This window comes from Thamnophis sirtalis, unplaced genomic scaffold (assembly GCF_051295495.1).
Source record: "Thamnophis sirtalis isolate CommonGarterSnake01/CBP01778 unplaced genomic scaffold, rThaSir2_p1.2 scaffold_7, whole genome shotgun sequence".
NCBI classification, from domain to species: domain Eukaryota; kingdom Metazoa; phylum Chordata; class Lepidosauria; order Squamata; family Natricidae; genus Thamnophis; species Thamnophis sirtalis.
In genome coordinates, this window is record NW_028261387.1 from 48,921,595 (window position 1) to 48,933,940 (window position 12,346).

Genomic DNA, 12,346 nt, shown 5'->3' on the forward strand with positions numbered 1-12,346 from the left:
TACAGTATATTCAACTCTGAATTGTCCAGGATTTTTTTCTTCCATTTTTTCTTTTTCTGATTAGGAGTATTATGATATAGCTTACATGTGAGATGGTAGGCTATGGATGCATAACCCCATGAATGACAAATGGCTCTTGGTCACTTATTGTAATGATACTGTGTTCTCCATAATGAGGGGAGGAGTATCCAGGATGGGTTGACCTTGTCCTCTCATTGATTGGGCTGAGTCAGATAAGCTCTTTGGGCCATGCCCTGGTCACCAGGTACCACCCAGTTATCGACTCAGCCCCTCAACGGGCGGATGTGCTCATCCCAACTCCTGGAAAATTTTAAACTCACTGTTCACTGGATTGCATTTGCTGCCTCCCTGCCTGAGTGAGTAACTGGCTTTTGGCTGATTCCCTGGCCGGGAAGAGAGAGAGAGAGCATGCGCAGCAAGCCCTTCAGGGCAACGCACAGCCCAGGTCATAAAGAGAGACCTAGGGCACTATTCGAGATGGTGGGCGAGGGGACGCTCTCCTGGAAGCCCCAGGAAGGCAGTCACATTGGAGAGGCTCAGCCGGCACCAGACCGCTCCGCCCCCCACATCTCCCAGGGGGTCTAGCGGGTATTTTTAAATGCAGCGGAGCGCCCGCACCTGCCTGTGAGTGCCGGAGAGAGATAGCGGCCTGCAGGAGCTCACAAAACTCAGAAGAGAGCGGAGGAAGCGTGAGAAGAGCTCTCCAGTGGCAGCGGAAGCTGCGTGGCAGCCCCAAAGGCACAAGCCGCTTCCAAGTGTTCCCAGGGAGAGGAACTTTTTGAATTTGGAGCCAGTGGCCATTTTGGAACCATGTGATCCAAGATGGCGATGCCCAGAAGCACAGAGGATGCCGGCAGGACTCAAGCCTCCAGTCCAGCAGCCAGCAGTCCCACCGGAGGAGCAGAGGAGCAGCTAAACAGGTCAGAGACTGCTACAGAGGCTGCTAGGAGAAGAGGAGGAGGCAAGGCAAAGGCAAAGAGAAAGCACGTCTCCTCCAAGAGGGTCAAAGAAGCTGGCTGCAGCTCCAAGCCCCCAAAATCTGGCTCCAAATACAAAAGGTGGAGGCACTGAGCTTTGGAGCGCATTTGCCACAAGGCCAGCAGCAAAGAAGCTACCCCTGGCCAGGAACCTGGGGAAGGATTTTCAGGGATTCTACCTCCTGGCAGGACTGCAGATGGGGAAACACCCCCCCCAGGTGAGGATTCCCTTTGATACTTCAGGCATGGGGGGCTGCACGAGGATGGCAATCTCCCTCACACCCCACAGCAGTGGGACCCTCGCCACAGCCCTTCCCATCCACACCTGCTGGCACAGGGGCAGGAATACCACATACATCAGGGATGCCCAACTTCCAAGATATGATGATGTGGGCCTTCCAGCAGTGCATGGCAGCAACCTTTCAGCAGCCACAGATGCAGACCCAGGCAGCCTCTGTGCCTAGGATCTCAGAAGGGCTAGAGACTCAGGAGGAAGATTTTCCAGAATCACCTGCCTCCTTCCAGGGGGACAGCGATTTGGATTCCGAAGAGGGTGAAAACAGAGAGGATAGACTCTCTGAGGACGAAGGCATGCCTCCTCCCAAATCTATCTTCACCGGATTGTTCCAGCCCTCTCTGTACAAATCCCTTCTGTTCAAGGCCAAGCTTGGCAACAGGCCAACAGAAGCCCCGGCACAACCCCAGGGGTTTTCAACAGAAAACATTTTTGAGGAGCAGGCTATTGAGACAGACATGGTGCCCACACCCAAGTCTTTCCTAGACATGATCAAGCGGCAATGGGCCTCTCCCACGGCAGGCCCCATGCCCACTTCCACAGATAAGACCTTCTTCAACGTGGACAGGGACATGGCCCAGGTGCTTTCGCAACCCACCATCGACGCACCTGTCGGGGCCCTGCATATGCCTACTAACATGCCAGGGGAACCAGAGGATGCCCTGAAGGTGGAAGACAAGAAAGTGGACCTCATCTTACAGAGGACACATCAAGCAGTGGCCTGGGCAGTGAGAGCAGCCACCACCGCCTCCTTCTTCAACCGGTCTTCTTTACTGTGGCTGCAAGACCTGCAGCAGCGAATCCCCATTTTGGATGGCAGGGCCCACCAAGACATCAACAAGCTGGTGGCTGCCACCCAATTCTCCTCAGATGCCACCTTAGCTGCAGCCAGGTTTGCCTCCAGGGCGAGCGCCTCATCTGTGGTATCTCGCAGGCTGCTTTGGCTGAAGCAGTGGCAAGCGGAAGTTCACCACAAATGGCGCCTGACATTGGCCCCCTTCATGGGAGAATCCCTCTTTGGAGCAGCCCTCGACCCATTCCTGGTAGAGAACAAGGACAAGCGGAAGGTGCTCCCCACTGTTCATAAGAAGTCCAACTTCAGGGCGGTGCCATACCCTAGACGCTCCATCTCCTGGGGTCAGGATTTCGGGTCCTCCTTCCGGGGTCAGGATTACTTCAGGGGGTTGGAGTTTGGGTAATCGGGCCCCAGGCAGTACCAGGGAAGTGTTTCATCCAGGCAGAGATACCCAGATAGACAGCAGAGGGGCAGGTAGCAGAAGAGGCCCTTTCGAGGGGGCGGAAGAGGAGGAGGTGGGCGCTCCTTCCACAAGAACTAGAACTAGACCTAGCTCACCTCCCATTGGGGGGCACTTGGTGTACTTTGCCAACCGCTGGGACTTAACCTTCTCCAACAAGGGGGTCCAGAACACCATTTGTTATGGTCTCTCACTCGAGTTCCTCGCCAACCCTCTGAGTTCCTTTCGGAGCTGCTTGGTCTCAAGCAGCCTGACCCAGAGCTTGCTGATGCAGGAGGCTATCCAACACCTGTTGGACATCAGGGCCATCCAGCCAGTGCCTCTAGAGCAGCAAGGCCAGGGATATTACTCTATTCTCTTTGTAATTCCTAAGGCCTCGGGTGGCTGGAGAGTGATTCTTGACTTGAAACGCCTGAACCGTTTCATCCGCTATTGGAGGTTTAAGATGCATTTGCTGCATTCCATCCTGGAAAGGATTAGGCAGGGAGATTTTCTCACCTCCATAGACCTCACAGAGGTCTACTGCATATACCCATAGCCCCGGAACACCGTAAACATCTCAGGTTCTGCTACCTAGGGCACCAATTCCAGTATTGAGCCCTGCCTTTTGGGTTGTCATCCGCCCCTCGAGTTTTCACGAAGGTAATGGTGGCATTGGCAGCTCACCTGAGCAGCTTCCTGTTTGAATTCAATGTTATTTAGATGTCCTGCTATTGCAGTTGTCCTCATTCAAGGGTGCACTATGGGATCTAGACACTACTATGGCAGTCCTGAGATACCACAGGTTTTCGGTAAACATGGCCAAAAGCCACCTTCACCCCTCCACTAGTCTGGTCCACCTAGGAGCCCTGATAGATACAGAGGCAGGAACAGTTTCTCTGTCATCAGAAAGACAGCTCTCTCTTAGGCAACTAGCTGCTCAGGGAGCCAGGGGGCGTAGGGAGTTCTTAGCCACACTGTCCAAGCTGCTGGGCACCATGGTGTCTGCCATTGGCATTGTCCCTTGGGCTCAGTTCCACACCAGAGACCTCCAATGGTTCCTTTTGCCTTTCCAGCGAAGGCACATGAGCTGCTCCCAGACCAAGGTTCTTCTGCCCACAGAGGTATCCCGCTCACTGACTTGGTGGACATCCCCGGCAATTTCCAAAGGTGAGATCTTCAGAATGCCAGACAGGGTGACGGTAACAACGGACGCAAGCCTGTTCGGATGGGGCACCGATCTGCGGGCTCAGATGGCACAAGGACAATGGAGCCTGGTGGAACTGACTCACAACATAAACTGGTTGGAGCTCAGGGCGGTCTGCCAGGCCCTCCTGCAATTTCATCACCTTGTCAGGGTCAGCCACATCTTAGTCCTCACAGACAACATCACCACCAAGGCTCATATAAACAGACGGGGGGGGGGGACGACGGACCAGATTGAAGGCCCTCCATGAAGGAGGCCAAACGACTAGGGCAGTGGGCTAAAAGGAACCTTCTGTCATTGACTGCGGAACATATAGCGGGGGTGGACAACATCAGAGCCGACTGGCTCAGCCGGACCGAGATGAACAATTCAGAGTGGAGGCTACAGCCGGCAATATTCGAGGAAGTGGCAAAGCACTTCGGATGCCCGGAAGTCGACCTATTCGCCACCCCTCTCAACGGCCAGCTTCTAAGGTTTTATTCCAGGTATCAGACATGGGAGGCAGAGGGGGTGGACGGTCTCCGATGCCCATGGCCCTGGGAGCTCCTCCACCATTACCTCTGATTCTCAAGGTCATACAGAAAATCCTGCGGGAGGGGATGGAGGTGGTGGTGATTGCCCCACACTGGCCCCAGAGGCCTTGGTTTGCTGATCTCCAATCTCTCTCAGTGGACAGGCCCTGGAGGATCCCCCAGGATATGATCTTCCTCAGCCAGGGATCGCTGGAGCACCCGGACCTCAGTGGGTTCAGTTTACCACTTGGCGCTTAAGTGTAGCATCCTGAGGGAAGGCCACTTCCCCAGGGTGATACAGATTATTCAGGCGGCTCGCAGACCTTCCATGGAGTGCATTTATGGCCGAACAGGAAGTCTGAAGTCCTGTTTGTCTCTTTCCAGCCGGGATCCCTGGGAAACAAGGTGACATCCATCACCATGGGCAGGTGGTTACGAACCTGTATTGTTACCGCCTACCAAGCATGGGATCTCCAAACACCAAGCTCTATTACAGCGCATTCCACACAAAGCACAACCACCTCTACGGCCTGGGCTACCCAGGCTTTATTGACTGAGATCTGTAGGGCAGCTACATGGTCTTCCCCCTCACCATTCGTGAGGAACTACAAATTGACTCCTTTGCCTCTGCAAAGGCTTCATTCGTGCATAGGGTGTTGCAGGCTGTGCACAGGGTGGAGGTGACCCCTCACCAGGCATAAGGTTGTGTGAGCTCTTAAAATGGGTAGCCCTCCGTAGGGACATGTAAGCTTTGGTACGTCCCATCCTGGATACTCCTCCCCTCACTAGGGAGAAAGGGAGTTGGTACTTACCTGATACGCCTCTTCTCATAGTGGGGGAGGAGTATCCCGCCCTTCCCTTATATGGTTATGTAGCATGAGCGTTATGTTTGATGGTTGAACTGTTCTGTTGAAGAAACAAATAAAGGTTGAAACTAAGATAAAGTCTGGAGTGGATGACACAGCGAGTCAGATAAGGTTCTTCACCGATAACTGGGTGATACCTGGTAACCAGGGCGTGGCCAAAGAGCTTATCTGACTCAGCCCAATTAATGAGAGGACAAGATCAACCCATCTTGGATACTCCTCCCCCACTATGAGAAGAGGCGTATCAGGTAAGTACCAATACCCTTTCCCCTGAAAATAAGACATGGTCTTATTTTCTTTTGTCTCCCCAAATTTTGCGTGGGCCTTATTATTGGGGGGAGCTTATTGGTTTGGGGTTGCCAGGTGGCTGCTCTCTTGTGAGTGGGCGCCCGAAGAGCCGGGCACAGCTTCAGGGGCAAACAGCTGTGTTGCACTGTCGCAGCAGTGCAACAAAGCTGCCATGAGGTGACCATGCTCATGAGCAGCCGCCCGGCAACCCCCCTTTCTAGCCAGGCAGAGTGCCATTCACCGACCCAGTAATATACCAAAGGCGCTAAGCCACATGGCGCTCTGCCTGGCTGGAAAGAGAGATTGCGCGAGCAGTTGTTCTGCCTCCAGCTTGCGTCTCAGCCTCACGATATCCAGGTCTCCTTGCAAGGCTGGGCCAGGGCGCTGCTGTGGCCGCAGCCCCACTGCCGCCGCTGCAGTCCTGTTGCCACTGCCACTGCCATGCTCCGAGCATAACCGGCTTCCAAACTCCGGAGATCCGCTGCCAAGTCTTCTGGCAGCGGTCACTCTGGGACTATGCTCTATGGTTGTGGGCTGGCTGCGGGAAGACTCTCTGTCCCACCAGAGTCTTCCAACAGATATTCCAGATATTACTGGGTCGGTGAATGATGCTCTGCCCTGCTAGAAAGGGGCATTGCCAGGCAGCTGCTCATGGGAGCAGCTGCCCAGCAAACCCCTGCTCCAGCTGGGCACAATGCCACACACCAACCTAGCGGTATCCCAAAGGCGTCAAGCAATGTGAGCACCTTTGTCCCCCTTCCTCCCAGCTCCTGCGGCCTTGCGCCTTTGGGATATCGCTAGGTTGCACTCTGCCCGGCTGGAAGGGGGGGTTGTATTATTGGGGGAGGGCGTATATTTTTGCCCACAGGAAAAATATGGCATGGTCTTATTATCAGGATATGTCATAATTTTGGGGAAACACGGTATGTGGAAATGAAGAATAAGGGGAAGAGAGACTGCCTAGGAAACAACCAGACAAGAGAGGGAGGGGTTCCTAGTGGCTTAATGAAGAAGAAATTTAGGAAGGACCTAAAGGCACTAATTGATCAGGTGGTTAAAAGTAACAGCAGGAGAGTTGTATCTTTAGACTTACAAAATTCTGTTAAGTAGTCTTATGATAAAATCAAATTAACTCATTTAGTTGTGCTTTCCATCTCGTCTACCTGGAGGTGCTGGGATTTACCCAGGATCAGATGTCCCTCTCTCCTGGTTAAAAAAAAAGTTTGGTAATTATAGAACAAAGAGAAAAATCCATAGAAAGAAGCTGGAGTAAGATAAGGAATTGATTTTCTATCTCTCCAACAACCTTTAAGGAATTATATCCAGTAATTGAAGCAGAGGAACATTCTCAGGAGACTTCTATTTCTATGCAAATGTGTAGCTAAGAATTTGCACTAATTAAGGAGAAGGAGGAGAAAGAGTGTTATTGCTACTTGTGCTAAAACTCATATTTTTTAAAAATCTCTCTGTGTAAATTATAGAATTGTCTTTCATCTTTCACAGATATTTCAGGTTGTGTTCATGTTCTTTTTCTTTACAGTTTCTTGTGATCTGTAATAATATTTTGCAAACTGCACATTTAAGAAAAAATGGCGGCAGAGTGCTCTTCAGTTGTAGCATACCAGCACCATCTTGTGGCTTGTTTCTTTCTTAACTAATTCATAAGACTGTTTTCTAGGGCAATTTGTTAATCGTCTCCTTTCATGTTGAATGCCTACACTTTAATACATAAAAGTGTTATGGGATTTTGTTTTGGTTTGTTTTTGCTTTGCCCCCTCCCCCACATTTTTTTACCAAAATATTTCATTTTTATCACTTGCAAGATCTCCCAAGGGGAAAGAAGGGATAAATCCTCTGACCATCAACCTCTTCACTATATGTTTAGGAGAGGGCACTGTAAAATGATTTTTGGTAACTGGCAAAAAGCAGCACAAGCTGTTACAGTCCTGTCTCTTTTGCACACCAAGATTAGGAGATAGGCACCTGGTGAGGGGCCCTAGAAGATAAGTGTTACAGCAGGAACTATAATCTCATATTTACCTCAAAGTAGAAGGTAGGACCAGGTTTGTGAAGAGATTGAGGTTTTCTAGGAGAAGATTTGAGACCACTAACATTCTCGTCTACAGGCCTTAGTGATAATTTCAATGAGTTTTATCATTGGATATTAAACTTACTGTGAAACTATTTTTGTTATGGATTATCTAAATTTTTCATTAAGATTGTTGTTCAACTGTTGTTAAGAATTACTCTTATTTATAGCTTTCATTTATTAATACAAATTGGAGGACCAGATCTCAAAAAAGGGGAGGAGAGAATGAGGGTTTTTTATTTTTATTAATGAATTCTATATGGAATCTTCAATGTTCCAAATAACAAAACATCTGTTGAGATTTGGGGACATAAAACAGAAAAAATCGGAAAGGTTTTTTTTTTAAACCAAGATATTAAAATTGTTGTTTATGTCTAGCTTCTTGCATAGGAATATATAACCTCTCTCCACCAAAAATCAAGTCCAACTAGAATACTTCATTTTTTTGGATTCTAAACAATATTGTAGAATGTTGCTATTTGTTTGTTATGCTGTTTCTGAAGGAATTCCTGTTCATATTAACTGTATACTTAGAGAAACTATGTTCATCTGATTGGATCTTAACAAATAGTTAAATGTCAGTGTGGAGCTTTACTTAAATCTCTCTTTTTCAGTTACAAGAGTATTTTCATTGGTTATTTGAAAATAATTATACCGATTTTGTTCTTGGCAATTTTGGTACTTGCTGCTAAATATGATTATCAGTTTCTATTTACTATCTGTTGCCTGTATTGAATCTGACTCATCTGAAAATAATCAGCAGAAATGATGGAGACAGAACCTATCCATTTACATTGTCTCCTCATTTTACATTAAGTGAGCTTCAATTTACCCATTGGTGAAGTTGAGTATATACATTTAAGAGTCAGATTGACTTTTGAACGAAGTCAGACTATGAGACAAGGCTGGAAATCAGATATTTAGAGGAAGTGAACTAGAACTATGATATTTTCTTGCATAGATTGAATATTAGGAATGGAATCTGTAGAGCTAGGCATTAATTAGAGTGTCTCCATTGCTATACAATACGCTTAGTTGTAGTTAGTCTTAAGAAGTTTGGCTAGATTTGTTTTAAGTTTGGTGAATCTGTATTAGGTAATGAACTCATCTGCTACTGCTGCAACCTAAGGGATGTGGCTAGTCTGGCTTAGTAGTAAATAGGGTTAATTATCATTCAGTTTGCTAGTTTGTGACTTAATATTTGTATGAACTCACTCTATTGATCAGGTTATTTTTTTTCTGAGAATTCAGTTATGATGTAGTAGATGGGGGTGCTGAAGCTATCAGCCAAAATAATAGTACTGGAATGTGCATACTGTGTTCTCCAACTCTTGGAGAGATTGCTAAAACATAGTTCCTAGCATTCCTCCCTATGCTTTATGGCATTGTTGGAAGATGATAATCAACAATCTCTTTGAAGGTCACAGTCACCCAATCTTGCTTTATTGAGAAAAAAAATCTTTTAATTTCTGGCTCCTAGTTTTAGTTTGCAATAGTCTGGAAAACCCCTCTATAGTAGCAAACAGAAAAGAAAACATAAATTCATTTTGGTATCTTGTAGTCATCAGGATTTGGATTTTTACAGTCCAGATCAAATAGACTTAACTTTGTCCAATGCTAACCATTTTCACTAAAGATTATGAGAAAATAGCACTTCTAAAACACATCATGTGGAATATCTGTTCTAATACTCTTTAGGACAGGAAACACATTGTTAATTGACAATTAGAAAATAAAATTAGAACAGCAATTCCATATGTGTTTCAGAAATGCCTTCTCTATGCCAAAGTGCCATTTGTATGCTTATAAGGAAGCTTAATTGCACAAATACTGATTTGTTAATGCTAAAAATAGCAAAATGCCACTTTTTTGGCATTTTAGGCAAAAATCGGCAAGAACATAACCCAGTCTACACAAATCAATCCTGCATTTCATTAAAAATAAATCTTATCAGAAGGTGGAAGAAATAATATGGAATGTCAAAGATTGGCCTTATATATTGTTGTATTAAAAGGGTGATGTAAAATATGTCATATACTTGATCCGTTTGCACTAATTTTAGATTTGTTTTTCAATCCAATGCAAGTAGCTTGGTTTAAACTAGAAAGCTTTAGAACTATTTTTGTAGGTAGGATATTCAAAAGAAAACCTTGTGTATGAAGTTGCCTGGAACCAGCAGATTTTATTAGAGGTCCTGCTGTATGTTCCAACATCATAACATGCTAAGTAATTAGATATACTGTATGTGGCAAGATCTTTTCTGTAGCATTTCTTCATCAAGTTTATTCATTATAATTTATTACAGGATTTATATCCCAAATTGTTTTAAAATGTAACTATTGTATTCCTTCCCTTCTGAATTTTAAATAGTCAAAAATGATTTTGTTAGCCTTGTAAGATATTTTATTGTCTTGGCTTTTTTTAAAGGAATGTTTTATTATTTTTTTAAAAAAAGATTTTTATTTGGTGTGTTTTTGCTGTATTGTATTATCTTTAAAAAAATAGTAAGCTTCAGACTCTTACTATTTAATAATAGTAAGTGTCAGCCTTTTCATTCTCTCCTTGGTTCCCAAATAGATGTGGATGAGTGTGCAGAGGGGAACGGTGGCTGCCAACAAACTTGTGTCAACATGATGGGAAGCTATGAGTGCCATTGCCGTGAAGGCTTTTTCCTGAGTGATAACCAGCATACCTGCATCCAGCGTCCTGAAGGTTGGTCTTTAATGTTTTTATTTCTGCTTTTCCGTATCTCTTTTGGATTTCTAACTTTATCATCCGGTTTAAAGAAGAGATGGGAAATTACAGTTTCTTGTATTTCAGTTGGCCTTGCCTGTGGATGGATAAATAGAGAGTTCGAGGTTCGAGGTTCATTTTATTTATATGCTGCCCTATTCCCTGAGGGACTCAGGGCGGCTCACAAACCCAAAGGGAGGGGGGAGGTAAACACAAAGAACTATGACAAAAAAGGTACAAGGGGATTTAAAAAACAGCCAACAGTCACACGATTCGAGAGGGGAAGGGAACTCATCAACCCCAGGCCTGCCGACACAGCCAGGTTTTAACGGCTTTTCGGAAAGCCTGGCGAGAGGTGAGGGTCCGAATCTCTGCGGGGAGCTCGTTCCAAAGGGCCGGCGCAGCCACAGAGAAGGCCCTCCCCCGGGTAGTAGCCAGATGACATTGGCCAGTAGATGGAACCCAGAGGAGGCCTAATCTGTGGGATCTAATGGGCCTTTGGGAGGTAATTGGCAGCAGGCGGTCTCTCAAATACCCAGGTCCAATAATATGAAGGGCTTTATAAGTGACGACTAGCACCTTGAAGCATATACGGAGACCAATCGGTAACCAGTGCAGCTCGCGGAGGATAGGTGTAACGTGGGTGTACCGAGGTGCACCCACAATCGCTCGCGCGGCTGCATTCTGGACGAGCTGAAGTCTCCGAATGCTCTTCAAGAGTGCCATTACAGTCCTGCATTCACGTTTTGGGATTAGAATTTCCCAATGTGTGATTTTTCAAACTGGTTGTTAATCTTGGTAATTGCCTCAACATGCTGTAAAGGCACCAGATTGAGAGAGATTATTTATGCTCTGAGTTGGCTGCTTCTCAGTCCCACTTCAGACAGTGATCTCACTTCAAACACCCTACTACAATTGAAGTAAAATGCAAAACACACATTCAAATTGGTATTAACTACTGTAAATGGAGTAGGACACAGTAGGTTTATTTTGTTTGTCTGACAACTGATTAGTGTACTGATGAGACAAATTTCAACTCATACAAACTGCTGGTTTCATTATCCTGATTTAAATCATTTTTCATCGAGTTTTTTTTGTTACAGTTTCAAAATACTCTTAATTAACATATGATTGTAGTCATAGTTAGACAATTCATCTCTCTTATTGGAATTGCTGGACAGTGGGCATTCCTATATTTAACTCTCTTATTTTTGGTGACATTTGTAATACCAAATGAATTTTCTGACCAGTTAATCTGCTAAACCATTTGGAATTTTTGAAAAAAAGAGTCAAGTTTACCTGAAGCATCAGGTGTCAAAAATTTCTTTGATATAATATTTTTTTAAAATGTTCAGAATTCCCAAAAGATAAATAAAAAGAGTGTAAATGTCAGAATTGACCTGCTTTTATTGTATACCTGCCCACCTTTCTTGCAGAGCAATATGTATTAGTAAATCACTCTCAGCTGTGTCTCAGCAGGTTTGTTTTGACATATTCATACAAGTGTGCATGGAAGGTTAATGCAAAAATGTAACACTTAGAACCACATTTAAGAGAATTTTTTTTTTTGTTTTGCAAGAAGGAAGGATTTGAACTCTATCCCAAATGTGACTCAATTTTATACTCTGTGGTGACTGGGAATAAAAGGATTTATTATCCTGTTATTATCCTGGAATAGATTAGTTGTTTTATGTGTTTAGGAGCACTCTTCTTTTACTGGTGCTCTCCAGATGTTTTGAACTTCAGTTCCTGGAATTTTCAACCAGCATCATCTTTGAAGTCAAGTGGCACTATTGTCCAATAGTGCCACTGAAAGACAGCCAGCTGAAGAAGACTGATTAAAAGGAAATCTGAGGGATGTGGAGAAGGATATACCCCATTTTAATGATGAGGGCATGTTACAACTATCATAGTATGAATGTCTAGTTTTAAAAAAAGTCCCATTAAATTCTGAAGCATTCAATAACATTCAGATTACTAATGTTGTTAATTGGTTAGGTATTTTTCCTTTATCTTGGTTCTGCATTATTGCTACCAGTTTATTTAAGCATTTTAGAATTATGATTCAGTGATTTCTTATAAAGAAGAAATAAATCAGCTGGAATGGCCACCTCTTGTGCTCT

At 45.2% G+C, this 12,346-nt stretch overlaps 2 protein-coding genes across 5 annotated transcripts in view; both read left to right on the top strand.

Moving 5' to 3' along the window:
* SCUBE3 (signal peptide, CUB domain and EGF like domain containing 3) overlaps positions 1 to 12,346 on the top strand; it is a 114,566-nt gene that overhangs the window by 43,093 nt on the left and 59,127 nt on the right. For all 4 annotated transcript variants that reach the window (XM_014052583.2, XM_014052585.2, XM_014052584.2 and 1 more), the window contains exon 4: positions 10,068 to 10,202. In XM_014052583.2, the coding sequence (XP_013908058.1) occupies positions 10,068 to 10,202 (135 nt within the window). The remainder of the gene's footprint in view (positions 1 to 10,067; positions 10,203 to 12,346) is intronic.
* Positions 1,362 to 2,492, top strand: LOC148044647 (uncharacterized). The gene has a single exon (XM_087720737.1). The coding sequence runs from the start codon at positions 1,362 to 1,364 to the stop codon at positions 2,490 to 2,492; it is 1,131 nt and encodes a 376-aa protein (XP_087576863.1).